Source organism: Giraffa tippelskirchi, chromosome 12 (genome assembly GCF_054371585.1).
Source record: "Giraffa tippelskirchi isolate mGirTip1 chromosome 12, T2T-mGirTip1v1.2.pri, whole genome shotgun sequence".
Lineage (NCBI taxonomy): Eukaryota > Metazoa > Chordata > Mammalia > Artiodactyla > Giraffidae > Giraffa > Giraffa tippelskirchi.
In genome coordinates this window covers 104,491,411-104,518,475 of record NC_137286.1, presented here as the reverse complement: position 1 = coordinate 104,518,475, position 27,065 = coordinate 104,491,411, and the positions used below count along the sequence as shown (strand labels likewise).

General features: G+C 43.4%; 1 protein-coding gene and 1 non-coding gene across 10 annotated transcripts in view; both read left to right on the top strand.

Moving 5' to 3' along the window:
• The window catches only part of LOC145530151 (phospholipid-transporting ATPase IB), a 452,251-nt gene that overhangs the window by 106,965 nt on the left and 318,221 nt on the right, over window positions 1-27,065 (top strand). For all 9 annotated transcript variants that reach the window (XM_081551000.1, XM_081550992.1, XM_081551002.1 and 6 more), the window contains 13 exons: window positions 1,719-1,884; window positions 7,276-7,403; window positions 8,235-8,312; window positions 11,049-11,137; window positions 13,730-13,774; window positions 14,685-14,760; window positions 16,419-16,524; window positions 16,881-16,963; window positions 18,475-18,524; window positions 19,133-19,202; window positions 21,296-21,380; window positions 22,572-22,711; window positions 24,128-24,266. In XM_081551000.1, the coding sequence (XP_081407126.1) occupies window positions 1,719-1,884; window positions 7,276-7,403; window positions 8,235-8,312; window positions 11,049-11,137; window positions 13,730-13,774; window positions 14,685-14,760; window positions 16,419-16,524; window positions 16,881-16,963; window positions 18,475-18,524; window positions 19,133-19,202; window positions 21,296-21,380; window positions 22,572-22,711; window positions 24,128-24,266 (1,255 nt within the window). The remainder of the gene's footprint in view (window positions 1-1,718; window positions 1,885-7,275; window positions 7,404-8,234; window positions 8,313-11,048; window positions 11,138-13,729; window positions 13,775-14,684; window positions 14,761-16,418; window positions 16,525-16,880; window positions 16,964-18,474; window positions 18,525-19,132; window positions 19,203-21,295; window positions 21,381-22,571; window positions 22,712-24,127; window positions 24,267-27,065) is intronic.
• On the top strand, window positions 26,953-27,059 carry LOC145530788 (U6 spliceosomal RNA). Its single transcript, XR_014072080.1, has one exon. It is a non-coding gene; the product is annotated as a U6 spliceosomal RNA (small nuclear RNA).

Genomic DNA, 27,065 nt, shown 5'->3' with positions numbered 1-27,065 from the left:
CACGAAGCTCTTACATGAAGTTCTGTAGGGCGGAGGTCTGATGAGGGTCTCATCCACATCGTGGTGTTGGCTGGCAGCCTTCCTCTTTCGAACATTCCAGGAGGTTCCAGAGGAGACTCCTTTCTTGCCTTTCCCAGCCTCCCAGAGGCTGCCTGAATTTCTTGGATGGCAACCCACTCCAGTATTCTTGCCTGGAGAATCCCATGGACAGAGGAGCCTGGTGGGTTACAGACCATGGGGTTGCAAAGAGTCAGACACGACTGAGCGACTAAGCACATCCATCTTAGGGACTTCCCTGATGGCTTAGTGGTAAAGAATCTGCCTGCAAATGCAGGAGACTCAGGTTTGATCCCTGGGTTGGGAAGATCTCTTGGAGAAGGGAATGGCAACCCACTCCAGAATTCTTGCTGGGAAATCCTATGGACAGAGGAGCCTGGCAGGCTACAGTCCATGGGGTCGTAAAGAGTCAGACATAACTGAGTGACTAAACAACAATAATATCCATCTTCAGAGCATCAACACTGCATCTCTTTGGCCATCTGTCTGTAGTCATATCTCCCTCTGACCATAGCTGAGAAAGAATCTCTTCCTTTTCTGCTTTTGAAGACCTAAGTAATTATATTGGACCCATTTGGAGAATTCAGGTTAATCTCCCTAAGTCAGACCAGAAAAGCCCCTTTGCCATATAAAGTAACATATTCATGGTCCAGGTCATCTTGGGGAGGAACGTTATTCTGTTCACCACAGCTACCTTCAGAGATTTTTTAAAAATGACTTTGAGTGAATACCTGTCCAGTGCAAACAGTTGTGTTGACCTTTCCACTGCAGAGGGTATACGGTTCCAAAGGTGATGTGCAGTGGTCCTCAAATCTGGTCTTAATGAAGCTTTCTGGACTCACTCGCTTATTGTGTAGCTGGGCTGGTTTCCCCACCAGCAGTGAGAAAGCAGGCCGTGAGCATTTACAGACGGCTGCACAGAGTCGGACACGACTGAAGTGACTTAGCAGCAGCAGCAGCAGCAGCACTGTCTTTCTGCTTTTGTCCTTGCTTCCTGCCCGTATTCTGTCTGTGGTTAGGACCTTAGGAATCTGTTCAGAATTCTCCTGGCCCCTCAAGCTTTCTTGACTCTTCTTTGTTTCTTGTTCACAGTTTTCCAAATGAACTCTTCCTCTATCCATTTATTTTTGACATCACTGTTCTATTTTGCATTATTGATGTGTGTGTTTGTGTATGTCTTTCCCCCACCCTGCACCGCCCCAATTAAAATTTGAGCTACTGAGATTAAAAAATAGCTCTTCATGTATTAATTAGGGAGCTGTGTTATTTCTTTGAAGATTCTAGATTTTCCTGATGTAGAATCTTTGTTTCTCTTAAATTAGCAACATCTTGATTTCTTTAAAACTGGATGTAAATGATGTAGAACTGCCATGGTCTAAGATCACACAAGTAGCTAATTTTTTGTTAAAATGTAGTCATAAGAAGTACAGACTGAATTGGGTAGAGTTGAGATGATTTTTAGAGTGTGTCTTCTGTGTTCTTTATGTAAAACTAGATGTTGATTGAGGCGCATAGTACACTTTGAAATTTCTTTGCTTATTGGGCAAAGAAAATATAGTCTTTTTATTTGGTGAATTTGGTTAACTTGCCTCCTTTTCCCCCTCCTCTTGGCCCCTGAGTGTGTTCTGTGATCCTGATTGATTTTAAATGCTCTTGTGCAGAATTCCACCAAAGCCCCTCTCAAGAGGTCGAACGTGGAGAAGGTAACCAACGTGCAGATCCTGGTGCTGTTCGGCATCCTCCTGGTCATGGCCCTGGTGAGCTCGGTGGGGGCCCTGTACTGGAACGGCTCTCAAGGAGGAAAGAACTGGTACATCAAGAAGATGGGTACGTGCTGGGCGGGCTGCTTGTTGACGTGGTCCATCCTTCCAAGTACGCGCCATCCTTCTTCCTTCTTCACCCTTGGGCTGTTGTACACAAAGCCCATCTTTCAAGAACCGGAGAACAGGAGTCCCGTGATAAAGTGAAGGTGGACTCATCTGGGGATTGTTGTATATTCAGATGATTATTTGTTAAAGTTATTTATGTTTTGGCTGCACTGGGTCTTCACTGCTGCGTGCACGCTTTCTCTAGTTGTGGCAAGTGGGGGCCACTCCCTAGTTGTGGTGCGCAGGCTCCTCACTGTCGTGAGAAGGCACACAGGCCCCAGAGCCTGTGGGCTTCAGTACTTTTGGCGCATGGGCTCTGAAGTTGCGGCACATGGGCTCAGTTGCCCCGAGGCTTGTGGAATCAAACACACGTCCCCCGCACTGGCAGGCAGATTCTTAACCACCAGACCACCAGGAAAATCCCAGATGATTCCTTTTTGACTGTTAGTGTTGGAGTTATTTTCTTAGTGGTTGCTTTAGGAATTATGGCATATGTCTTAATTCATCAGCATCAACTTCAGATTAATACTAACTCAATTCCAATAAAATACAGACACTTTACTCCAGTGTAGGTCCATTTCCCCCCCTACTTTGTGTTGTTATTGCCATGTGTATCACATCTGTCTCTGTTATCAAGCCAATAATACAATGTTGTACTTACTGCCTATGTAATTTTATGTCTCTTAAAGAAGCAAAAAGAAAAAAAAACAAGTGTTTTTATAGAGTTGTTTCACTTTAACTTACTTATTTACTCTTATTCCCAGTTCTTTTCATTTCTTCCTGTGTATCTGAGTTACCAACTTGTCATGTCTTTGCTTCACATACCTTCTTTGTTTCCTGACTTCTTTTTGCTGACATGTATTTTACATCGGGGCTTCCCTAGTGGCTCAGTCGGTAAAAAAAAATTCGCCTGCTCTGCAGGAGACTGCTTGCAGTGCAAGAGACATGGGTTCAATCCTTGGGTTGGAAAGATCCCCTGGAGAAGGAAATGGCAAGCCACTCCAGTGTTCTTGACTGAAGAATCCCATGGACAGAGGAGACGGGTAGGCTATAGTCCATGGAGTCACAAAGAGCTGGACATGACTGAGCACCGAAACCACCACTGCCATGTTACATCTAGATATGTCCATCTTGAAGTTTTATAATCTTATACCACTTTTTAAAAAAAAATCCAAGTGAAAGTATAGAACATATGTAATTATATTCTTTTATAAGTACTTATGTAATTACCTTTATTGCCCTTGTTTCTTTATGTGCATTGAATTGCTGTCTGATGTCACTTTCTGTTGTCCTGGAGAATTTCCTTTGTTATTTCTTGTAAGGCAGACTCAGTTCAGTTCAGTTCAGTCGCTCAGTCTTGTCTGACTCTTTGCGACCTCATGAACTGCAGCACGCCAGGCCTCCCTGTCCATCACCAACTCCCGGAGGCTACCCAAACCCATGTCCATCGAGTCAGTGATGCCATCCAACCATCTCATCCTCTGTCGTCCCCTTCTCCTCCTGCCCTCAATCTTTCCCAGCATCAGGGTCTTTTCCAATGAGTCAGCTCTTTGCATCAGGTGGCCAAAGTACTGGAGTTTCAGCTTCAACATCAGTCCTTCCAATGAACACCCAGGACTGATCTCCTTTAGGATGGAGTGATTGGATCTCCTTGCAGTCCAAGGGACTCTCAAGAGTCTTCTCCAAAACCACAGTTCAAAAGCATCAATTCTTCGGCACTCAGCTTTCTTTATTGTCCAGCTCTCACATCCATACGTGACCACTGGAAAAACCATAGCCTTGACTAGATGGACTTTTGTTGGCAAAGTAACATCTCTGCTTTTTAATATGCTGTCTAGGTTGGTCATAACTTTCCTCCAAGGAGTAAGCGTCTTTTAATTTCATGGCTGAGATCACGATCTGCAGTGATTTTGGAGCCCAGAAAAATAAAGTCAGCCACTGTTTCCCCATCTATTTGCCATGAAGTGATGGGACCGGATGCCCCATGATCTTTGTTTTCTGAATGTTGAGCTTTAAGCCAACTTTTTCACTCTCTTCTTTCACTTTCATCAAGAGGCTCTTTAGTTCTTCTTCACTTTCTGACATAAGGGTGATGTCACCTGCGTATCTGAGTTATTGAGATTTCTCCCGGCAATCTTGATTCCAGCTTGTGCCTCTTCCAGCCCAGCGTTTCTCATGATGTACTCTGCATATAAGTTAAATAAGCAGGGTGACAATGTACAGCCTTGACGTACTCCTTTTCCTATTTGGAGCCAGTCTATTGTTCCATGTCCAGTTCTAACTGTTGCTTCTTGACCTGCATACAGGTTTCTCAAGAGGCAGGTCAGGTGGTCTGGTATTCCCATCTCTTTCAGAATTTTCCACAGTTTATTGTGAATCACACAGTCAAAGGCTTTGGCATAGTCAACAAAGCAGAAATAGATGTTTTTCTGGAACTCTCTTGCTTTTTTGATGATCCAGCGGATGTTGGCAATTTGATCTCTGGTTCCTCTGCCTTTTCTAAAACCAGCTTGAATATCTGGAAGTTCACGGTTCACGTATTGCTGAAGCCTGGCTTGGAGAATTTTGAGCATTACTTTACTAGCGTGTGAGATGAGTGCAATTGTGCAGTAGTTTGAGCATTCTTAATGGCATTACATTTCTTTGGGATTGGAATGAAAATTGACCTTTTCCAGTCCTGTGGCCACTGCTGAGTTTTCCATATTTGCTGGTATATTGAGTGCAGCACTTTCAGAGTGTCATCTTGCAGGATTTGAAATAGTTCAACTGGAATTCCATCACCTCCACTAGCTTTGTTTGTAGTGATGCTTCCTAAGGCCCACTTGACTTCAACTCCAGGATGTCTGGCTCTAGGTGAGTGATCACACTATCATGATTATCTGGGTCGTGAAGATCTTTTTTGTACAGTTCTTCTGTGTATTCTTGCCACCTCTTCTTAATATCTTCTGCTTCTGTTAGGTCCATACCATTTCTGTCCTTTATTGAGCCCATCTTTGCATGAAATGTTCCCTTGGTATCTCTAATTTTCTTGAAGAGATCTCAAGTCTTTCCCATTCTATTGTTTTCCTCTATTTCTTTGCATTGATCTCTGAGGAAGGCTTTCTTATCTCTCCTTGCTATTCTTTGGAACTCTGCATTCAAATTTCTTGTAAGGCAGACTGGATAGCAACACATCATCCCAGGTTTTTATCTTGAACTTCTAGGGGGTCAACATAGCTTAGAAGCCAGCCAGTGGGTGGTTAGAGGTTGTCCTGACCTTCCCTTGAGCCAGTGAGGGGCCAGTTGTTTGATCTTTGTGTGGCTTCGGAATTGGCTTCACTGATGGGAAGTTTAAAATCGACCTCACATTCAACCAAGGACTAGAGGCTCACAAGGACTTGTCCAGTCTCGTGAGCAGGTACAGCCTTGCACGTGGACCTGCCATCTGGACCACCAGGGCTGGGTATAATCTTAGCTAGTTTTCCTTGGCCATCTTTCCGTGAATCTGCCTGTTTAATTTCTGTCTAGTCTGCTGGTTTGTTTACCCCTACTGGTATTGGGAGAGATTTGTCTTCCCTGATCAGGGATGTCTATTGTTTTTTCACAGTGCCCTGGGCATGGCAGTTTTATGCTCTGCTTCAGATACTGTTGGATCCCTCAGGCTGTTCCTGTTCTGACACTCTGTCCCACCCTGGGATAGAATTTATGCAACAGGGGCTGGGGTGGGGGAGAGAAGAGTTGCCAGTCCTCAGGGCCCTCCCCACCTACCACCCAGAGCAGAACTTAAGCAACGTGAATCTGGAGGAGAGAAGGGAAAAACAGACTTCGGCTTAAATGCCAAAGTCTCCCACTCATTGAGATTGAGAAGTTATTCTTGAATTCATGCTTTTGAATTTTTTGTGTGCTCTGTGATCAGTTTCTCAGCACTTTGAATGCTTGTTTTGATAGTTTTGTCCAGTTTTATGGCTTCTTGTTTTGAGAGAAGATTTGCTAATCTCCTTCCATAGCAATTCCAGAAAAATAAATAAAATTTAATGACAAAATAAATAATGATAAGTTAATAGATTTGAATTTTAAACTTTGAAGTATTTTCTTGGGATAATTATTATTCCCACCTTTCTTTATATTTTAGTTAAACTGATGAAAACATTTTTTTCCCTTTCTTTGTTATCTCATATAGAAAGCTCACACATTTTGAACTGCCCGGGAGACCTCTTGTTGCCACTTTACAGATGGGAAAAGTCACTGGAACTTCTGTTATAGGTTGGGTCAAAATTCCTTGATTTTGGTTCTTAAAACATGGGTTTCAACCATGTTGTATGTTTAGTGTCAAACGTTAAGACAGATGAATTTGTATGTGTATTAGTTGCAGCAGGTCATGATTTAGGTACATAAACAGCAGTGACACTATACTGATATACAAACTTTGTGGAAATTGTCATTTAAATTGCTCAGCTGACATCAAACTCCAGTACTAGCTGCATGATTTACAGTGAAAAATTGACTTATTTTTGGTTCCATTCAGTGCTTTGTGCCTTGTTATCCTTAGGGTGAAGTCTGAGTAGCTCCAGTAAAAGCCGTCAGACTTCACATTTGTGCCATCAGTGTCAGAGCTTTGACTTCAGAGAACTTTCCTCTTTGACACTCAGAGACCCTGTACCTCCCCCTCCTCACCTGGTCCCTCCTCCTGCTTTAGCTGATTCTGCTTCAGATTCTTCCTTTAGGGACCGTGTTCCAATAAGACATTCTTTCTCTTGTCTTCTATAAATAGGCTCAAAGCTTCCTGTCTGCCTCCCTGTCTGCACCTGTTTTGGCTGTTCACACTTGCCCCAGTTTGACCAGTTCTCTGGGGTGTCCCCAATACACTTCTACGTTAGTGAGGTTGTAGGTATTCCTACAACCATATCAGACGCCTGTCCTCTTTTCTGCATCCTTTTCAGTTAGCTGCCTTCTTGCCATCCCCCAGAACTTGTCTTAAGCCTCTGTTCTTCTGAATGGTGTTGAGTGACTGTGACTGTGCCTTCCCATTAAACCCCTGCTGCCGCGGTGTCTGCATGCCAGTGAACTCCTCTTTAATCGATATCTCCTGCTGCACGATCACCTTGGCAGATGCTTACTTCTGCTCACCACCTTCCCCCAAAGCCTCCAGTTGGAAGCCAGCTCTTTATTGGAAGGAATTGTGTCATCACAGCCTTGTGTATCTACAGTTCATGGCACAGAGCAGGTGCTCAGTAACTATTTCAACTTGAATCTCTAAATCTACACTTAGGCCAATCAACTTCTTTTGTGAACAGAAAAATGCCAGCGTAATAAGGTACAGGGAAACTGAATGGAAACTAAGCTATGCACATATTGTGGTTTTCTTCTGCAGACGCGACCTCAGACAATTTCGGATACAACCTGTTGACCTTCATCATCCTCTACAACAATCTGATTCCCATCAGTCTGCTGGTGACTCTTGAGGTTGTGAAGTACACACAAGCCCTCTTTATAAACTGGGTGAGTGTCACACGGGACTGGAAGCAGAGCTGCTGGGGATGTGTCATTTCTTAATATCCTCTGGGAGCCTCAGTGATGAAACTGGGCCTCCAGAAAAGGAACAGCGTCATTGATTTATGATTTGATCTGAGGTTTCACTGCCTAGAGACTGGGCAAGGTTGTCCCTGAGCCAGTGATGGTGGTGACTAGTCACCTAGTGTCTCAGTTTCCTGGGCCATGAAACAGGCAGGTGCTCTCAGGAGCATCCGTGGGATAATGGAGAAGAAGGCAAGCAGGTCCCTGTCTTCCAGTGCGTGGGGATGAAGTGGCTGCAGCTGCTCACGCTTTACAGTCTCCTTAGTGCAGAAGGAAAGCTCCCTTAGGTGTGTCTGCTTAAGTGTTCTTTATATCAAAATCCACAGTGACTGTGAACTTGGGTTCTGTTGCAAGAGTCCAGGTGGAATTTTCAAGGACCCACCATGGTTGTGAAGCACTGGACCTCAGCAGCTAGTATTTGATGACCAGACACTTTCATGTGCATTTTTTTTTTATGAGCATTTTTATTTGAACTTCACAACAACCCTTTGAATGAGGTATCAACTAAGCTCAGAAATATGAGTTAGTCTAGGTTAGGAAATGATCATCTGGAAGCCAAATCTTCTAGATATAAATAAACACCATGTTTTCCCCTGTATCTCAGTGTTTTTCTACATAAATAGACCCTGTATTTTCACCACTAAATTAAAAATTAGCATTTATATTGAGTTACCTGTTTTGAGCTTCTTCTTAATCTAAATGAGCGATGGATAGTGGATATTTGCTGAAGTCCCCTCACTCCTTTCTCTCTCTCAGGACACAGATATGTATTATCTAGGAAATGACACCCCTGCCATGGCCAGGACATCAAACCTTAATGAAGAGCTTGGCCAGGTGAGAGCCTCTTGGGGACTTTGGGACAGTGATGTGAGCACAGGGGCAGACAAATGTTGGAAGAACTGTGGAGAGATTGTGCAAAAATAATTCTCCATAAAGATGGTTTTGATGTCTAAAAAGTTCTGTAGTATTTGGAGGTATCATTCAATACAAATGTTAATTGATCTTGACTTGCTTTTTGAGGCATGGATAGATCTTATCACCTAGAAGATGCCTGCAACACATTTAGTATAAAAAATATAGTGCAAGGTCACTTTGTATGCAAGATTGTTAATCAGGAGCAAATAAAGGGAAGATGATGGTTAAGATGCTTGGATATTGGGTTGTTGTTCAGTTACTAAGTTGTGTCTGACTCTTTGTGACCCCATGGACTGTAGCACGTGAGGCTTCCCTGTCCTTCACTATCTTCCAGAGTTTGTTCAAACTCATGTCCATTGAGTCAGTGATACTATCTAATCATCTCATCCTCTGTTGCTCCCTTCTCCTTTTGCCCTTAATTTTTCTCAGCATCAAGGTCTTTCCCAATGAGTTGGCTCATTGGATCAGGTGGCCAAAGTATTGGAGCTTCAGTTTCATTGTCAGTCCTTCCAGTGAATATTCAGGGTTGATTTCCTTTACTGTTGACTGGTTTGATTTTCTTGCTGTCCAACGGACTCTATGTGGGGGCTAATTTGAAGGACCTAAATCCATAAAATCTCTCACATGTTCCAGATTTCATCTCTGTAATATTTCAGGGGCCCAGTTTCTTTTCCACCGTCACCCCCAAACCCCTATTGCCTTTTTACTGAGTTATACTTTGCATTATGTCCTCATTGTGAGTTGAAATCACTGCAAAGTCTAGGTCTGTTGAATGTACTATAATTACAGATTATAATTTCGTTTTATTTACTTATCTTATATGATTCTCCCAACAACCCCGTGAAGTGAGTGCAGTATATATGTGACTAAACTGGCCTTCTCTTTGAACCCTGCTCCAGTCTTCCAGCAGAGTTAATTTACCTCTCTTCAGTGTTTCTGCAACAATCTCTCCAAACATAAATACAGTAAAAAGGAGTGACAGTGATATGTATCTGTTTCCATACTGGGATTTCTGAGCCTGTTCAAGGGTGTGGAGACGAGGTCTTTGGTTGCGTTTGTCTGCCTTTGTTATTTTAGCATAATGGTTAGCGTAGCTTTGTTCTCAGATGCTGTTGAACTAGACCCAAATGATTGAAGGATTCAATGTCTTCCAGGACCCACGATAAGACAGTTCATCCTAATTGGGAATAGGAAAAGTTTGCATGTGGAAGTAGTTCTGAGTTGGAACTGAAAAGACAAATCAAAATCCAATAGGCAGAATAATAGAAAAATCTTAATTACTTATTATAAAATTGTCATTTTAAAATATTTTGGTATCATCTTTTAATTTTTAAAAAAGAAACAGGAAGAGATACTGCTTTTTGAAAGGCTGATTCTACTGAACTTTTTATACCCCTAGTCTTACTGCAGATAAAGCTTATGTAAAAACTTGTTTATGGTTAAAGCATTGATTACTTTAAAAGTGTACTGATTTCATATTTCTGTGTACTATTTGACTTCTTTAGGATCATTAATAATCATTACTTGAAGGCACTTTAAAAATAATTTTTAGTATTTGCTTATATTGTATCAGTTAGGAAAAGTCTAGAGTACACGATTCTTGTTATTAATCTGTCTTGTATAAAAACAGTGCAACGTGACTTCCCTAGCATGGTTCTTGGGAATTCCTGGAATCCATCTCACATCCAGCCACAGTCATGACCCCTCTTTAGAAAGTCACTGAGAAACTGGAATTTTGCTGGAGACAGTTCTGTTAATTACTCCCCTCTCACTAATCTATGATGTAATTGCCCAGAAAGTTAGACATGGAGTAATGTTCCTTAGCTTCTGGCCAAATCCTTATGGACGTGGGCATTGAGTCCCAGAAGGCTGAGGTGACTTTTCCAACCCGCATGATTCAGAGCCTGACCTGGACCCCCTTTCCTTGTGGTCCTGCATCTTTGCCCTTTCCCCATCGTAGCGTCCACCCAGGAGGACAGACTGTAACAGCACTCATGCATTAGGGCTCATCTCGTGTGCGCTCAATTAGTCATGTCTAAATTGTTTGCTTATTGACTTCCACAGGAATTTCTCTTTTCACCTTTGTATATTGAGAGCCTAGCATGTTAAATCTATAGAACTTTGTGCCTTAGAAAGTTACATTAATCTGTAGCAGTGCCATGCTGCCTTCACGTAACCTCACTATGATGGTGATTGAAAAGCTTAGTGTTCTGTGTTATTTCAGGACATGCCTCCTTAGTCCAACCAAGGGGTGGAGTTTTAAAAACAAATATTTTGTGGTTGCCACAGTCTGAGTTTGTTGTCTTGATGTATTAGACACACGAATGAATTCTGTGTAAGTGTCACTGAGATGCCTTGTGGCAAAACTTAGTGCTTACTGATGTTAAATGGATTCAGGGCTGTTACCGAAATCTCTTTTGTATGTTTCCACACATTTCGACTCTAGAATTGTGGTCTTAAGCTTTAAAATATGTTATTTTTACAATATATAATTATCATATATAACATATATTTAATTATAAAATATGTTTTGCTTGCCTAAGGAAGTTTACCTTTGAAAACTAATACAGATTTTGAAACATAGAAGAAAAGACTTCACTTATGTGTCTTTGCATGTTATTACATTCTTGGCATATATTTTTCTCTTTGATTTAGGTAAAATATCTATTTTCTGACAAAACAGGAACTCTTACATGCAATATCATGAACTTCAAAAAGTGTAGCATTGCTGGGGTAACCTATGGGTGAGTGTCTTTATAACTTACTGAATTTTATTTGTATTCTTCCAACAAAAGAAGTTTATTTTTAGCCACTTAGTCAAATACCTTGACTTTCTGATACTTTGAAAGGGTATTTATAAGGGATTTGGTTTCATAATTACTACAGCTGAATAATTAATTCAGATATTTAAAATTGAATGAGTCTCAATTTAGAACAGTTTAAACATGGTTATTTCTGTAAATACTAACCTATGAGAAATCTGAAGGAATATGTAACTTTATATTTCTAATCTAGTAAGTATACATTTCTACTTCATGTTTCGATCTCAGCACCTTCCTTTTTTAGAAGGAGCATAATGCATCTGGCTATGTTCTTATTTCTCAAGGTTTTGTGAGTCTGTATAAATTTTAGAATTGTTCTATTTCTCTGAAAAAATGCCTTTGGAATTTTGATATGGATTGCATTTGGGTAGTATAGACATTTCAACATTAATTCTTCCAATCCATGAGCACAGAACGTCTTTTCATTCGTGTTGCTGAATTTCTTTCAGTAATGTATTACAGTTTTCAGTGTATGATCTTTGATTCCTTTGGTTGAATTTATTCCTAGGCATTTTATTCTTTTTGATGCAAGTATAAGTGGAATTGTTTTCTTAATTTCTGCTTCTGATAGTTCTTTACTAATGTATAGAAATGCAACAGATTTTTGTATATTGATTTTGTATCTTGCAACTTCACTGAATTTGTTAGTTTTAACAGATTTTTGATGGATTTTTTTAGAGTTTTCTATATATAATATCATATCACCTATACATAGTGACAGTTTTGTTTCTTCCTTTTCTATTTGGATACCTTTTACTTCTTTTTCTTGCCTAATTGCTGTGGCTAGGACTTCTAATAACATGTTGAGAAAAAAATAATGAGAGTGGGCATCTTTGTTTTATTCCTGATCTTAGAGGAAAAGCTTTCAGCTTTTCACTGTTGAGTATGATATTAGCCTTGGACTTGTCATATATTATATGGACTTTATTATACTGGGGTACATTCCTTCCATACCCATTTTGCTGACAGTTTTTTTTTCCATCATATGTGAATTTTGAATTTTATTAAATGCTTTTTCTGCATCTATTGAGGCAAATCTATTGGGGCTTCCCCAATAGCTCAGTTTGTAAAGAATCTACCTGCAATGCGGGAGACCCCAGTTTGATTCCTGGGTCAGGAAGATCCACTGGAGAAGGGATAGACTACCCACTCCAGTATTCTTGGGCTTCCCTTGTGGCTCAGCTGGTAAAGAATCTGCCTGCAATGTGGTAGACCTGGGTTTGATCCCTGGGTTGGGAAGATCCCCTGGAGAAGGGAAAGGCTACCCACTCCAGTATTCTGGCCTGGAGAATTCCATGGACTGTGTAGTCCATGGGTTCACAAAGAGACACGACTGAGCAACCTTCACTTTCACTTTCTTTCATTGAGGCAATTATATGATTTTATTCTTCATTTTGTTAATGTGAATGGTGTTGTCATATTGATTTGCAGATACTAAACTGATCTTCCATCCTTGGAATAAATCCCACTTGATCATTGTGTATGACCATTTTAATGTATTGTTGAATATGGTTTGCTAATATTTTATTGAGGACTTTTGTGTCTGTTATTCAGGGATATTGGCCTGTAATTTTCTTGTGATATTCTTTTTCATTCGGTATCAGGGTAATGCTGACCTTGTAAAATGAGTTTGGAAGTGTTCCCTCCTCTTCTATTTTTTGAAAATGGTTGATATTAATTCTTCTTTGAATGTTTGGTAGAATTCACTAGTGAAGCCTTCTGGTTCCAGACTTTTGTTGGGAGTTTTTTAATTACTGATTCAGTTTCTTTAGTAGTAATGGGTGTACTCAGATTTTCTGTTTAGGTTGTATGTTACTAGGTGTTTATCTGTTTCTTCTAGGTTGTCAAATTTGTTACCATCTACTTGCTCATAGTTGTCTTTTGTGATCCTTTTATTTCTGTAGTGTCAGTTGTAATGTCTTCTCTTTCATTTCTGATTGAGACCTCTTTCTTGGTGAGTCTAGCTAAAGGTTTCTTAACTTTATCTTTTCAAAGAACCAACTTTTAGTTTCACTGATTTTTTTCTATGGACTTTTGAGTCTCTATTTCATCTATTTTTGTTCCAATATTTATTGTCTTCCAACTTTGAGTTTTATTTGTTCCTTTTCTAGTTATTTTCGGTATAAAGTTGTTTGAGATTTTTTTTTCTTGAGGTGGGCATTTATTGCTATAAACTTCTCGGAGTTGCTTTTGCTGCATTCTGCAAGTTTTAGTGTTTTCATTTGTCTCTAGGTATTTTTGGATTTCATGTTTGATTTCTTCATTGATACATTGGTTGTTCAGTCACCTGTTGTTTAATCATCACATATTTGTGAATCTTCCATTTTTTGGGGGGTAATTGAGTTTCAGTTTCATATCTTGTGATAGGAAAAGATGCTTGCTAGTTCAGTCTTCTTAAATTTACTAAGACTTGTTTAGTGGCCTAATGTATGATCTATGCTGGAGCTTGTACTTTGTGTGAATACCTGTGTTTTGATCACAGCTCTGTAACTACTCTGCTTCTCTCTCTGGCAGTCATTTTCCAGAACTGACAAGGGAACCATCCTCAGATGATTTCTCGTAAGTATATTTTAATAGTTCTTTATACTTTAGTGGCGGAGAAGGCAATGGCACCCCACTCCAGTACTCTTGCCTGGAGAATCCCAGGGACGGCAGAGCCTGGTGGGCTGCCGTCTGTGGGGTCGCACAGAGTCGGACACGACTGAAGCGACTTAGCAGCAGCAGCATACTTTAGTGGGAAAGGCTTTGGAACAATTTTATATCAGCATTTCTCACCTGATTATTTTGTAAATAAAAGTTGCATGTTATTTCAAGAGAGAACCAGAATAAAAATGAAACATGAGTATGGTTTTACAAGTCCAGTCGTACTACAGGGCTTTTAACAAAAATACCCAGCTATCGGTCTGATACTTCCTGCTCACTTCCCACTTCCCAGCATAATATCTTTAAGGTTGTAACATACATGTTGTAGCATGTATCAGAATCTCATTCCTTTTGAAGGCTGAGTAATATTCCATATATGTATACACCACATTTTGTTTATTAATTCATCTGTTGTGTGGCTGTCTGGGTCCAGCACGGTTGCGTTTCAGTTGTTCACCCTCGTGATGGTGGGGCTACACTTGCTGCCCAGAATCATGAGAGAGGATTGTTCCATGTGTTGCCAGCCTGTGGAGAGATCAAAATTCAAAGATCGAAAGATAGTTTCTACTGAATACTTACCAGTTTTGTACCACTGAAAAGTTATTAACTCAAAACAGTGTAGTCAGGGACCATCCTTATTTTGTTTATAGTCTGGTGTGAGATTTACTGTCTTGAAGTTTGAAATAATACACAATATTTCAAATCTTTAAAAGTTTAATATAAATTTATAGGCTTTTTATGTGTGATTCTTTCTGAAGACAGAGTCTTTCTAGGTTTGAGTTAAAGGAACTTTGGGGCTGAGTAATATCTCGTATTCTCTTCTCAGCCGGATTCCTCCTCCACCTAGTGATTCCTGCGACTTTGATGACCCCAGGCTCTTGAAGAACATCGAGGATCATCATGTAAGGGCTATCATTCACTTCTGGGACATTAAACATCTTGTGATGCACTTGCATTTATGTATGTATGTGGCATCTTGAAAGTTGCTATTTTGGAACTTGGGGAAGAGATGTGGCTTCACTTCTATGGTGTTAGTACTTTATGAAAATGATCAGTTTGTGAAGAACACTTTGCATAACTTAATTTGAAGCCCAATTAAGTATGTAGTGAAGTTATAAAGTAAGCACATCAAGATGAGTCTGATTGTAGAATTTGTTAACATTTCAGATTTCTGTTGTTTTGTAAGATTTCTGCAAGACTGTTTCTTCATAGTTGTGAATCTAACAGGTCATGTATTTTGAAAAGTAATTACAGTATCTTTTGGTTAGGATCATTTAGGAAATAAGATATAACATGCAGGATTTATAGAATCCTACTTATGTGCTAGATATTTGAAGTATTTTTCCTTTAGCACCTGAGTCACCTCAGAGAGGTGATGGGGAGTTGCATAGAAAACTTAACTTGGCCAAAAGTTATCCAGCAAACAGATGGAGAAATGAGAGTCAGAATCTTAATCTGTTGGATTCTTAACTGTGATGTCACATTCTAAACTATTGTAGCAAACCAGGATTTACTGCTGGTCCATCTAAATGCATTTTTGTTCTAAAGGTTATTCTGAAAAATACTAACTTTTTCAGTGATCAAAGCATTTCACAACCAGTTTAACCAGTATAAATTAGACCTAATATGACTTTTCTAAAAAAAAAAAAATCAGTTTTAAAATTAGGTAAACTCAAGCAACATTAAAACTTTATCTTTCCCAAATTTTGTGAAGAGATAGATATACTTAAAACATTCTCTGAATTTTCAATGAAGAGGTCTGCTATTCTCTATTTCAGTTAGTGCCTATTTGTTGATGCTAGAACTTTCCCAGCAGTGTTCTGAGATGTGAGCACGGAAGGCACCCATGCTCCTGGGCTGGGATGCAGCCGTCCTGCTTCAGCCCCAGTGATGCTGACCAGGTGGTCCAGGCTGCACAGAGGATGCTGCTGAAGGCCGTGCTCTGTGTCAGGATCACAGACGTTGATACTGTCCTTTCCTGGATTTTGGTCTCAGAGGTAGACGGTGCTACTTGGCTGGAGGTCCTCTAAGCAGAAGAGTGGCGTCTCAGAAGAACCTTCTGTGGAGGAGGGGAGTGTTAAATAAGGATGTTAAAAAAAAAAGACAACCTGTGAGGAACTGCTTTCTGAGAAGGGACACAAGCATCCTCAGAGAGTGTTAGGTTGAGAGTGATAATGCAGATGGATGGCTGAAATGGTCTGTTCACATTGGAATGGTGATGAGTAAGGAGAAGTACAGGGTGACAGCAGCAAAGGGTTTAAACTGTCAAACAGCAAACTGGTCAATAAGAGACTCATTCGTTTAGAAACAGTTTAAGGGCTTAGTTTATGTCAAACACTTTGCTAGGTACCAAAGGTAGGGGGTGAGAGCCGCAGAATATGGGCTGGATGGCGAGCAGGTGTGAATGGAAGGGTGCCTGGAGTCCACACCAGGACTCCTGACCTCTATTCTGAGGGGAGCAGGAAGGAACCCCTGGATTCTAAGCAGGAGGTCCCTTGAGCCTGACCCTGAAGTAGGTCGGGTGTGTCCTGACAGCTGCTGACCTTGGTTCTGTTTGCAGCCCACAGCACCCTGCATCCAGGAGTTCCTGACCCTGCTGGCCGTGTGCCACACCGTGGTTCCTGAGAGGGATGGGGACAGCATCGTCTACCAGGCCTCCTCCCCAGGTGAGGCCCCGCAGCCGGGGTGCCCGCTGCCCCCTTCCCTGACCCCTGGGTGTTTGCGGTGCTGTTGCCGGCCCCACCAAGCCCCGCCGTGTGCCTCCAGTATCCCACTGGCTGCAGAGTGTCCTCGGGGACTAGTTTCAGGTCCACAGCTTCTCTTCTGATGGAGGTGCTCCTTTTCGGGCCCTAGTAGAGGGCGAAGAGTGAGTGGGCACCTTCTAGGTCCTCAATCTTTACTGCACGGAAGGCCAGGCGTCTGTTGCCGGTGTGGGTCTTTTTCAAGTGAAAAATAACACCTGCTGAACAGAATGCTATCCTTCCCAGAGACGAGTCAATACCTCCTCTGTTCTTATTGACAGACGAAGCTGCTTTGGTCAAAGGGGCTCGGAAGCTGGGCTTCGTCTTCACAGCCAGGACGCCCTACTCTGTCATCATCGAGGCCGTAAGTGACAATCCCGGGCACCGCCGGGTGCTCCTGGTCACCTGCTTTCTGGAAGGCTGTCTGTTAGATATAATACATCTGTTGTATTTAGGAGAGCTGGTTGTCTGAGAAACTAGACCTGTTGAGAGTTGACAGGGTGTGTGGTTCTGCTGGCTCAGGGTTGTGTGTTTTTATGGTGTTGGCTCAGGGTTGTGTTTTTGCATTTCTATCATCTTTCTCTCTCAAAGGCACTACCCATGGTCTTCCACCTGCTGATATGGAATAACGTGCAGGAGAGAACGTGGAAAGCCTGATACTGGGTCTGTGGTTGTTGGGAATAATCCCCTATCCACCCCTCGCCCCAACTCCATCATCAGGGGTGGGTCCATGTCTGTCTCTCTGAAGCCCTCAGTCTCTGGCTCTGGTCTCTGGGGCTGGCAGAGGACAGAGTTGGCACTTAACTTTTTTTTTGATATGGGTTTTTTTCCCCCTTGAAATCAAGGAGTTTGATTTTTTTCTGAGTTTCCCTCTCAAGGAGCTAGAAGGAGAAATTTGGGGATAAGAAAAGGTTTAATCAGGAATGAAATCAGATAGGGACCTTGGGGTGGCAGTAGGGACATGGGTAGGTGGGACGGGTATTTTCTGTAATGAGCCGAGAGGGGCCACGCTCACTCTGTTGGTGGGTGAGGGTCTGTGGGCAAATCCTCTGCCGAACCCCACCCTCCATTTGGGGAGCACTCGTGGCTTTTTACAGCTTTGGCTTTCTGCATCCTCGGATCTCATGGATGCATGTGAAGTTCATGTCCATCTGGTGTAATAAGTCCATGTTGTTCCCGACCTGGCGGCAGTCCACTCTTTTACTTACATGCAAAACCTATAAAATATCATATTCCAAGTTCTTTTCAGAATTCCCCTGAATTTGGGGTGTGGACAGTTGGTAGCAAAACCTAATGGGACTGCCATGGGGCTGCGTCTGCTCTGTGTGACTCTCACCTAGTCACATGTCTTGCTGCACAGGCTACAGTCCATGGGGTCACAAAGAGTTGGACACGACTGAGCGACTAACACTTACCGCAGAAAATCCATGTGTTATACAACAGTGTGCAGTCCCAGCCCCCCGGGAATGTAGTGGGGTGTAGTGTGTGTATATACTTCTACGAAATGTGAAAAATTCTGGATTCATGAGCCTAACTGGCCCCAGGTTTGGGATGGACCTGTGTAGCTCATGTACTTTATTTCTGTGTCTTGGAAGTGACTCTGTCACTAGCTAGTGGGAAGGTCCCTCCTGGTGGAGGAAATGAGAAGCTGCCACCAGAAGGGGTCGCTGTGACCCCACCAGACTAACTGCGGGGAACTGTACAGGTTGGAAGATGGTCTGACCAGGAATAGATGGAGAGAATGAGAGAGGAGAGAGGAGGAGAGGGGTGGGGGGCAGGTGTGTGTAGAGAGGTTTATGACTGGGGAGTCAGTTGTTTTGAGTTGTTAATACTTTGCACTTCAGGTAAGAGCTTTTTTTTTTTCTCCCCCTCTAGATGGGACAGGAACAGACATTTGGAATCCTGAACGTCCTGGAATTCTCCAGGTATGTTTCTCTTTTCTTAAACTCGCTCTCTCTATACTGATCAGCAAGAAGAAGAATCAGAGGGAGAGGGCGGGTCCTGATGGAAAATGTGCAAGGAGGCATGTGCTGGCGGGGGCGCCGGGGAGGAGCCACGGAAGGACCTCAGTGCTAAATCACCAGGTTCTCAGAATCCATCATCTCTTTCCACTCCAGTCAAAAGAAGGCATGATGAGATGCTTTTGAGTGAAGTGGGTTTGTATTGGATCTTCCCCTTTGTTACTTGGCAGGTGACTGGATATTTTTGAGCTGTGCAATAAGAGTACATGGACAGAGTATCATCAGAAGAAGATTACATGCACAGAGGAGGCACTCAAGGTCTCCATTTCTGTCTGTCCTGCCATCAAGAGCTGTGCTAGTGAGTCTCCTTAGTAGGGAAAAGAATAGGTTTATGTCCCTTATATGTAAATAACAGAGTAGGAGGCACACAAATTTCAACTTGGAGGAGGAAGGTAGGGAAAATGGAGATTGGGGCAGCCAGACCACCTTTTGGGCTGCTTACTGTTTAATCACAGGATGTGATCCTGTAAAACAGCAATCACAGTTTTTTTCCTTTGTCTTGACTCTTACAGTGACAGAAAGAGAATGTCGGTGATAGTGCGAACTCCTTCAGGACAGCTTCGACTCTACTGTAAAGGGGCTGTAAGTACTGGCTGATGTCTGCACGGTGGGGGACCCCTGCTTCCCCCTTAACTGCCATTCTCAGCACCCCTCATGGTCACCCAGGTTGAAACGCTCCTGAAGCTCAATGAGAGGTAAATGCTCTCTGACCGTGATGGGGGTTCAAGCCAGCGTGGCCAGGACAGTCAGTGGTTGGTTTCAGAAACAGTAGCTGGCTGTGTCCTCCAGAATCCTCGGCGTGTGAATTCTGATTGCCGTTTTCCACCCTTGCGTTGTGACTGTGAGAGATGCAATCATTTGTATTGACCTATGACCTTTTAGGGTTTCCCAGGTGGTAGAGAAGCCCCCTGCCAATGCAGGAGACGTAGGAGATGTGGGTTTGGACCCTGGGTGAGGAAGATTCCCTGGAGGAGGCCATGGCAACCCACTCCAGCATTCTTGCCTGGAGAATCCCATGGACAGAGGAGCCTGGGGGGCAACAGTTGATGGGCTCGCCGAGTCATACATGACTGCTGCTGCTGCTGCATCGCTTCAGTCATGTCCGACTCTGTGCGACCCCATAGACAGCAGCCCACCAGGCTCCACTGTCCCTGGGATTCTCCAGGCAAGAACACTGGAGTGGGTTGCCATTTCCTTCTCCAATGCATGAAAGGGAAAAGTGAAAGTGAAGTCACTCAGTCGTCTCGGACTCTTCGCGACCCCATGGGCTGCAGCCTACCGGGCTCTTCCATCCATGGGATTTTCCAGGCAAGAGTACTGGAGTGGGGTGCCATTGCCTTCTCCGGACACGACTGAAGCGACTTAATCTTTTAAGGTCTCTGGTGTGTATTTTTTCTTTAGTAATTGCTCTCAGTATTTGTGGTTTTTATTCACCACAGAGGCTGTGTGGCAGGCTTGAGACAGTGTCCATCTGTGGTCCATCATCACCTCTGGTCTCCTCTGGTCACTTCCTACGTCAGGCTTTTTGTCCTCTCTGCCTCCTGGTCATTGAATCTAAATCTTTAGGGAAAGATGCTATTGTTTATGAGCCTGACTCACAAAACTACATTCTGTAAAACTGTGGTCTTATGTGTTGAAGGAAAGCTTTATTAAGCTCAGTTCTTGAGTCTGTGTCAGGAAATATGAAATAATTCTAGGATCAGTGATGCATTGGAAATCTTACTGATCTTTACCAACTATAGGAAGAAGTATTTGAGGACACTGTGACCAGAGTTTTTAAAAGTGGGCAATGTGTGTGACTTCTAAAGGCATCCTATGTGAATTCATTAAGGTCCAGATTATGTTAGGGCTGACTCTTTGCAACCCCATGGACTGCAGCACACCAGGCTTCCCTGTCCTTCACCATCTCCCAGAGTCTGCCCAAACTCAAGTGAGTTTGTCGGTGATCACTTGAGTCAGTGATGCCATCCAACCATCTTATCCTCTGTGTTCCCTTCTCCTCTTGCCCTCAGTCTTTCCCGGCATCAGGATCTTTTCCAATGAGTTGGCTCTTTGCATCAGGTGCCCAAAGTATTATAGGATTTCATTTTTTTCCAGCTTGCCTCCTCTCAAACCAAACCAGATTTCTTAAAAAAATTTGGAGGGAGCCTGAAACTGTGCCGTTTGTAACATATTTGCTGCTTGATCTGTAGCCTGCAATCCTCCAGCCCTACTTTTGTAGGTCATGTGAATAATCCCCGTGTGATGAACTGTCTATACTGTGTGTTCTCAGCTGAATTGGATTCTGTGCCGGGCAGGTTGTGCCCGCCCCCAGGTGGGAGTCCTGCAGCATTAGGAAGAGACTGCACACTTGAACAGTGTAGGGTGTGTGTTTACGCTTCCCACTTGTGCAAAGGGTATTATAAACTCCACTGTGAGCTTCACAAATCTGGGTGAACGTGGGCCCCTTTGTGTCCCTGATTATTTATCCTGACACCCAGGGTCCTCCCTGATTTGTGGACCCACAGCCGATTTGCTTTCCACAGCTCATGACTCCATCCAGCCCAGAGCTGTCCTTCCCCTTCCCCACTCAGGCGTGCACTGGATCGAAACCAGGAAGGCAGAACTGGGCTTGTGGCGCTGAAGGGTCAGCTGGCCTAAGGGTTTGCCAATTACAGCGTTTCCCTGTTTTATAGGATAACGTGATTTTTGAGAGACTTTCAAAAGATTCAAAGTACATGGAGGAGACTCTCTGCCACCTGGAGTACTTTGCCACGGAAGGTGAGTGGAGTTTGGAAACGTTATTTCTGCCAGCAGAGCCATGCTTTCAGGGGGCACTCCGGTGAACCTTCACGTTCATGTGCCATCTTTGGGCAGCACTTGGCTTGCTTCACAGGTGAGTTGTGGTCTCGTGCCAACCCCGTTCCCACCCCTGGTGTTCTGTGCTGCTGGAAGTGCCAAGAGTTGAGGCTCCAGACCAGCTGTACTCTGTGACCTACACAGGAATCCCCCCAACTATTAACCCAGAGGACGCGGGTGAGGCAGGTTCACACCTAATGCGGCACAGAATCGTCTTCTAGTTCATAGTCCCTTTCTGGGAAAACTCCCCTTGTTGTTGTTTTCCTTATGACACTGGCTTACCCTTGACTTCCGGCGAGAATAACCCACTGAACCCAGAGAACAGGAAAGGAGTTCTCTGCAGGGCTTTAGACAGACCGATGTCAGGCTCCCCTGCACATGGGTGCAGTGAGCGCCGGGCCCTTGCGTGAGTGTCGCCACTGCTTCTCATCTCCCTGGGCTCCCGTGGGCATGTGTACCCATGTCTGTGCACACACATGCACACACAGGGACATAGGGGAACACACACAGGAACACACACGTGCACGTGGGAACACACTCCCACACAGGGACACATGTACACACAGGGACATAGGGGAACACACATGGGAACACACACGTGCAGGTGGAAACACACTCCCACTGAGGGACACATACACACATGGGGACACATGGGAACACACACAGGAACACACACGCACACGTGGGAACACACTGCCAGACAGGGACACACGCACACGCACATATACAGCCTGGCCGATTGAAGCCCGTGTCTTTCACGTGGCAGCGTGCTGGGCCTTTGTTGCTGTCTGACAGGCGCTCCTGCCCCCTGGCTCTGGCTCCTGGGTGTGGGTTGTGCCCAGCTCGTGTCCTGCTCTGCTGCTGGGGGCTCATTCTTATGGCTTCTTCTCTACTCTCAGCATCTATAGAAGAGCTGGTTTATATTAAAATAGAATTGCTTTTAAATTTCCCTTTTGAGTGTGCGAATGTGGAGTCAGAGTGACCCTACAGAGCCAATGGTCTGTCTTACTTTTGCACACGCTGGTGGGGGGTCGCACGGTGTCCCCTGGGGGTAAGCCCCCTGCCGGCCCATCGCTAGCAGCCTCACCGAGAGACACTGGGGCTGTCTTGCAGGCTTGCGGACTCTGTGTGTGGCTTATGCCGACCTCACTGAGCGGGATTACGAGGAGTGGCTCAAAGTCTACCAGGAAGCCAGCACCATCCTGAAGGACCGCACTCAGCGGCTGGAGGAGTGCTATGAGATCATCGAGAAGGTAACTGCACGTGGTGGGGTTGTTATTTCCCAGTGACACCCAGCGGGCAGACAGTCTGTGAGCAGGACTCCTTTTGCTCTACCTGCATGGTGATGTTCTCTGTCTTATGAGTGTCTAACTCACCATTAGCTTTTTTTTTTTGTTTTTCTCACTAGGAAATTACAATTTATTGAACACAAAAATTGGCAGCCTGATAACTTACTTTATGACATATTACCCTTATGTAACAGTTACCTGTTTATTTGAAACTTTTCATAAAACAAGTTCATTACATCAATGAAGTACATCAGTGAAGAAAGATACACTTTGGAAAAACTCAAAACCAAGTAAAAAGTCATCATTAGTTTTTTATCATTTCTCTGCTTTAAGAAACCATCAGTTTTTATGGGCTACTGGAAAGGTCTAGCCACCCTCTGTCAAGCATTTGCGTCTTAAGTATAAGGGCAAAAACAGCATCAATGACTTTCTGGGCTGGCCTGAAATGAGGCTTAATGAGATTAGTTGACCCTATTGAGTTTCCTGGACCGATAGAATGCCTAGGCTGGTTGGACATCATACCTACTGTTCTCACACTTAGTATCCCAACACGGTTTGAGCTCTGCCTTTGCCACTCCACGTTGCCGGTGTGGATTTTATTGTTATTTCAGTTTCTCCCAAGATGTGAATTGGCTTTCTACAGGCTGATTCCCTGAAATCTGGGAGCTGGATTTCAACCTTTGGTTTCATGTCAGCAACTGTTGGTCCATCCGTTTTCCAGTTTCAGTAGCTTCAAAGTCATTGCTTGCTTGCTTTTCTCATTCCTGTATTTTTTTTTTTTAATTCACCTTTGCTTTTTTCCCCCTTGTTTGTCACTTTAATGAAATTTGGGTGCAGATGGAGCTGAATTCGCGTGTCCATTTACCCTGCTTCCCTGAAAATTCCAGTATTTACTTTGTGAATCATAAAGCAATTAAATAGATGCAGTACGCATGTGGCCCCATGCTAGCGGTAGGCACTCAGGACATCGTTGGCTTGCTGGTCACTGAATCATTTCTTCTCAGGTGTTAGCTGGACCACTGTCCTTTGCTTGTCAGTGAAGTGAGAGGGAGGGCTCAGTCCTGTTAGTGTCCCCAGGGTGACTTGCCCAAGTGCTCTGCTGTCGGACGGCCTCTATCTCATGATGCCTGGGTACCCAGAAGTAGATGATGAGTGCTGGCCTGCGTGTGTGTGTGGGGAGTGGGGGGCTCTAGCCTTGTGGATGGTTTTGAAATGCTACACATGTCTATCATTAATTACCTGCAAACAGAGTTTTCATGTAGAGGAAATAAGGTAATCACTTCAGAACATTTTGACCGCCTTTTGTTTATGAGAAGTTTTGTCATTCATGCTGCTCTCACGTGTTTCCCCATCTTTAATTGAAGCTGTTTTTCAATCCAGAATCTATTGCTACTTGGAGCCACCGCCATAGAAGATCGACTTCAGGCAGGCGTGCCGGAAACCATAGCAACTCTGTTGAAGGCTGAGATTAAAATATGGGTGTTGACAGGCGACAAACAAGAAACTGCTATTAATATAGGTAATTCGTTTAAAAAATAATTTCCTGATGCTGATTTTTGTCTTGTGTTTTTAAAGTCTTGTAGAAGTGTCCACGAGCTCCTCAGACACACTGACAGATGGTGTTTTATAGAATTCTTCATTCACAAGGTCGAGAAAAGTTTACTGAAACCAAATGAACATGCTCTTTATGAGCATTATCTGCCTGTTATAAACATTAAAACTATGACACCTTCATGAAATTGGACACACTTATAGGGCTTCCCTGGTGGCTCAGTGGCAAAAAATCTGCCTGCAGTGCAGGAGATACAGGAGAGGCTGGTTCGATCCCTGGGTTGGGAAGATCCCCTGGAGCAGGAAATGGCAACCCACTCTAGCACACTTGCCTGGAAAACCCCATGGACAGAGGAGCCTGGTAGGTTACAGTCCATGGAGTCAAAGAGTCAGACACGACTGAGCGAGCGAGTGAGTGTGCATTCATAAAACCTAGAGAATTCAAGAATTGATGAGAGCTTGATTTTATTACTTTTTTCACAAAAATTTAGTCTCAGAGACTAAGCATATTTTCATTAAGTTTAAATATGCATTACTATTTTATATAGTTATAGCCATTTTAACGATTTTTACCAATTGATATGTTTTTCTAAGAGGCTTGTGTCTTTCCTTTCTCTGTATGAGTTGACAGCCTCTTTGGTTGCTAAGTATTGCAGAGATGAAAATTGAAGAGAAGGAATTTAAGTCCAAATGACTTGATGAGTGTTGCTGAAGATGGCTTTATTTCTTGTTTATGGCTGAGTAGTATTCCACTGTGTATATACCACTGAATTAGGGCATCAGTTGAGCCTGCAGAGGATGCAGTGTAGATGTCTAGACTTGGTGTTAGATGTGTTCACATCAGACCACAAGCAACGGCTGTGAACAGCCTGAGGTCGTGCACCAGATGGAGGACAATTGTCAGCCTCTGTTCTAGCCCCATGTTCCTCAAACCTTCTGTGATATGAGCTGTTATCCATCTGTCTCCCACAATATGGACTGGATATTTTGTACATTTGAGTGTGTCCCATGTGTATGTTAGGGTACCCAGAAGGTACTTGGGAAGCAGATCAAGTGTCTAGCAGTTCTCCTTCTAGCTGGAGTAAGGAGAAGAGTCCCGAGAGCCAATTTTGCTGTGCTGGGGGTCGTTTCTCTACCCTGTCTTCGGTCTTCACACGTCAGCAGTCTTAGAGCCCTGGGAGTGAGAGACATCAGAGTCTACAAGGTCTCATTCTACTGAATGACCAAGCTAGTTAGTGCTGGGTCTCGGGGGCATGAGTCCTGGTGCAGGATGCATTTTAAACAGATTCACACAGCTTTCACGAACACCCTTCTCCAAAATTTGACTTAGAAAACCCTGGAGAAGGTACTTTATTTCATGCATTCTGAGACACACATTGTTTTCATATTTCACTGCCTCCGAAGTTGAAATGTCTTATGACTGTTGACTCTTATGTTTTTTAACTGGCAACGTTTCCCTTTAGAGGTGACATTTGGTGTTTGGTGCTATTGGCTGTCTTTAGTATTTGCTCTATCTCTTGTCATTTATCTACTACCTGTCCACGCATCTGTCTGTTAGAGTTTGAAAATTTATTTAAAGCATACCTTTTAGTTTATACCTTGAAAATAAATACATGTAGTCAAATTAAATTCCAGGATATTTGTCTCGTATGAGCTTATGAATATTAGGTAGACACAGTCACCCCGTGTGTGACTTTTAGGTCCTTTGGAACTGGCATGATGCCAGGACTCTGCAGCGCCGTGCTTGAAACACACTAATGAGCTCTGTTTCCGGGAACTGGCAATTCTCTTTTTTAGCCTAAAAATTTAGCATCAGCTATTCTAAAGTGAAATTTCAGCTGTAGCCTTTGTGAATCATGTAGTTGTCATTTCCTATTATGGCTGGATGAAGCATCTATTACGTAGTAAGAAAGTAGATGTGAGGTTTTCAGAGTCTGTAATTTTCTTTTAATGGAGGTAGCATGAGTGAGAACAAACTCCGAGTGCATATTCCATTTTAAAGTCATCATGCTGGGAACAGCTTTCATCGTGAACCGTCTGAACTGGAATTCAGACACCGCCGCTCCCCCCCGCCACATTTTGGTGTCATTTGATACCTTGAAACTGCGTCTGTAGTCTTTTGCAAGTTTAATTTCTGAAAGCCATGAACGTGGACTTGCCCACTGGCAGGAAGATGAGTCTGGTTGTTGGTGCTGGGGAAGCTTGGCCCCGGCCCCAGTGACGCTCTCAGAAGAGTCAGGTGCGTGGTTTCTTGATGACCTTGAGCTCTGTAGTTGCCAGATGCTCCCCTGTAGACTGGGAAGCTTAGATTCCCATCTTGGGGCCTGAGTGAATCATGAGACCAACTCAGGAATGAGATAGATGAGAAAGTACCCGTCATGCAGTGTAGGTGCTGAGCATGGCTGGCATTCATAGTAGTTACTCGGTGAATGTGCGCGTGGTGGTTGGCGTATGATGGCTAAGTCCTTTCTGTAAGTCTTACATCCCCTTTGAGATCGACATTATCCCCTTTTAAAGATGGAACCGAGGCACAGAGATACCAGGTCACCTAGCCTGGGCCACACAGGTGTGTGTGCTGAGAGTCTGGGCGTGTGAGCCTGACAGGTGATAGTCACTTCCCAGAAGGAAAGATGTGCGTCAGAAAGACCAAAGGAGTGCTCGCTTCAGCAGCACATATACTAAAATTGGAACAATACAGAGAAGATTAGCATAGCCCCTGTGCAAGAATGATATGCAAATTTGTGACATGTCCCATATTTTTTATATA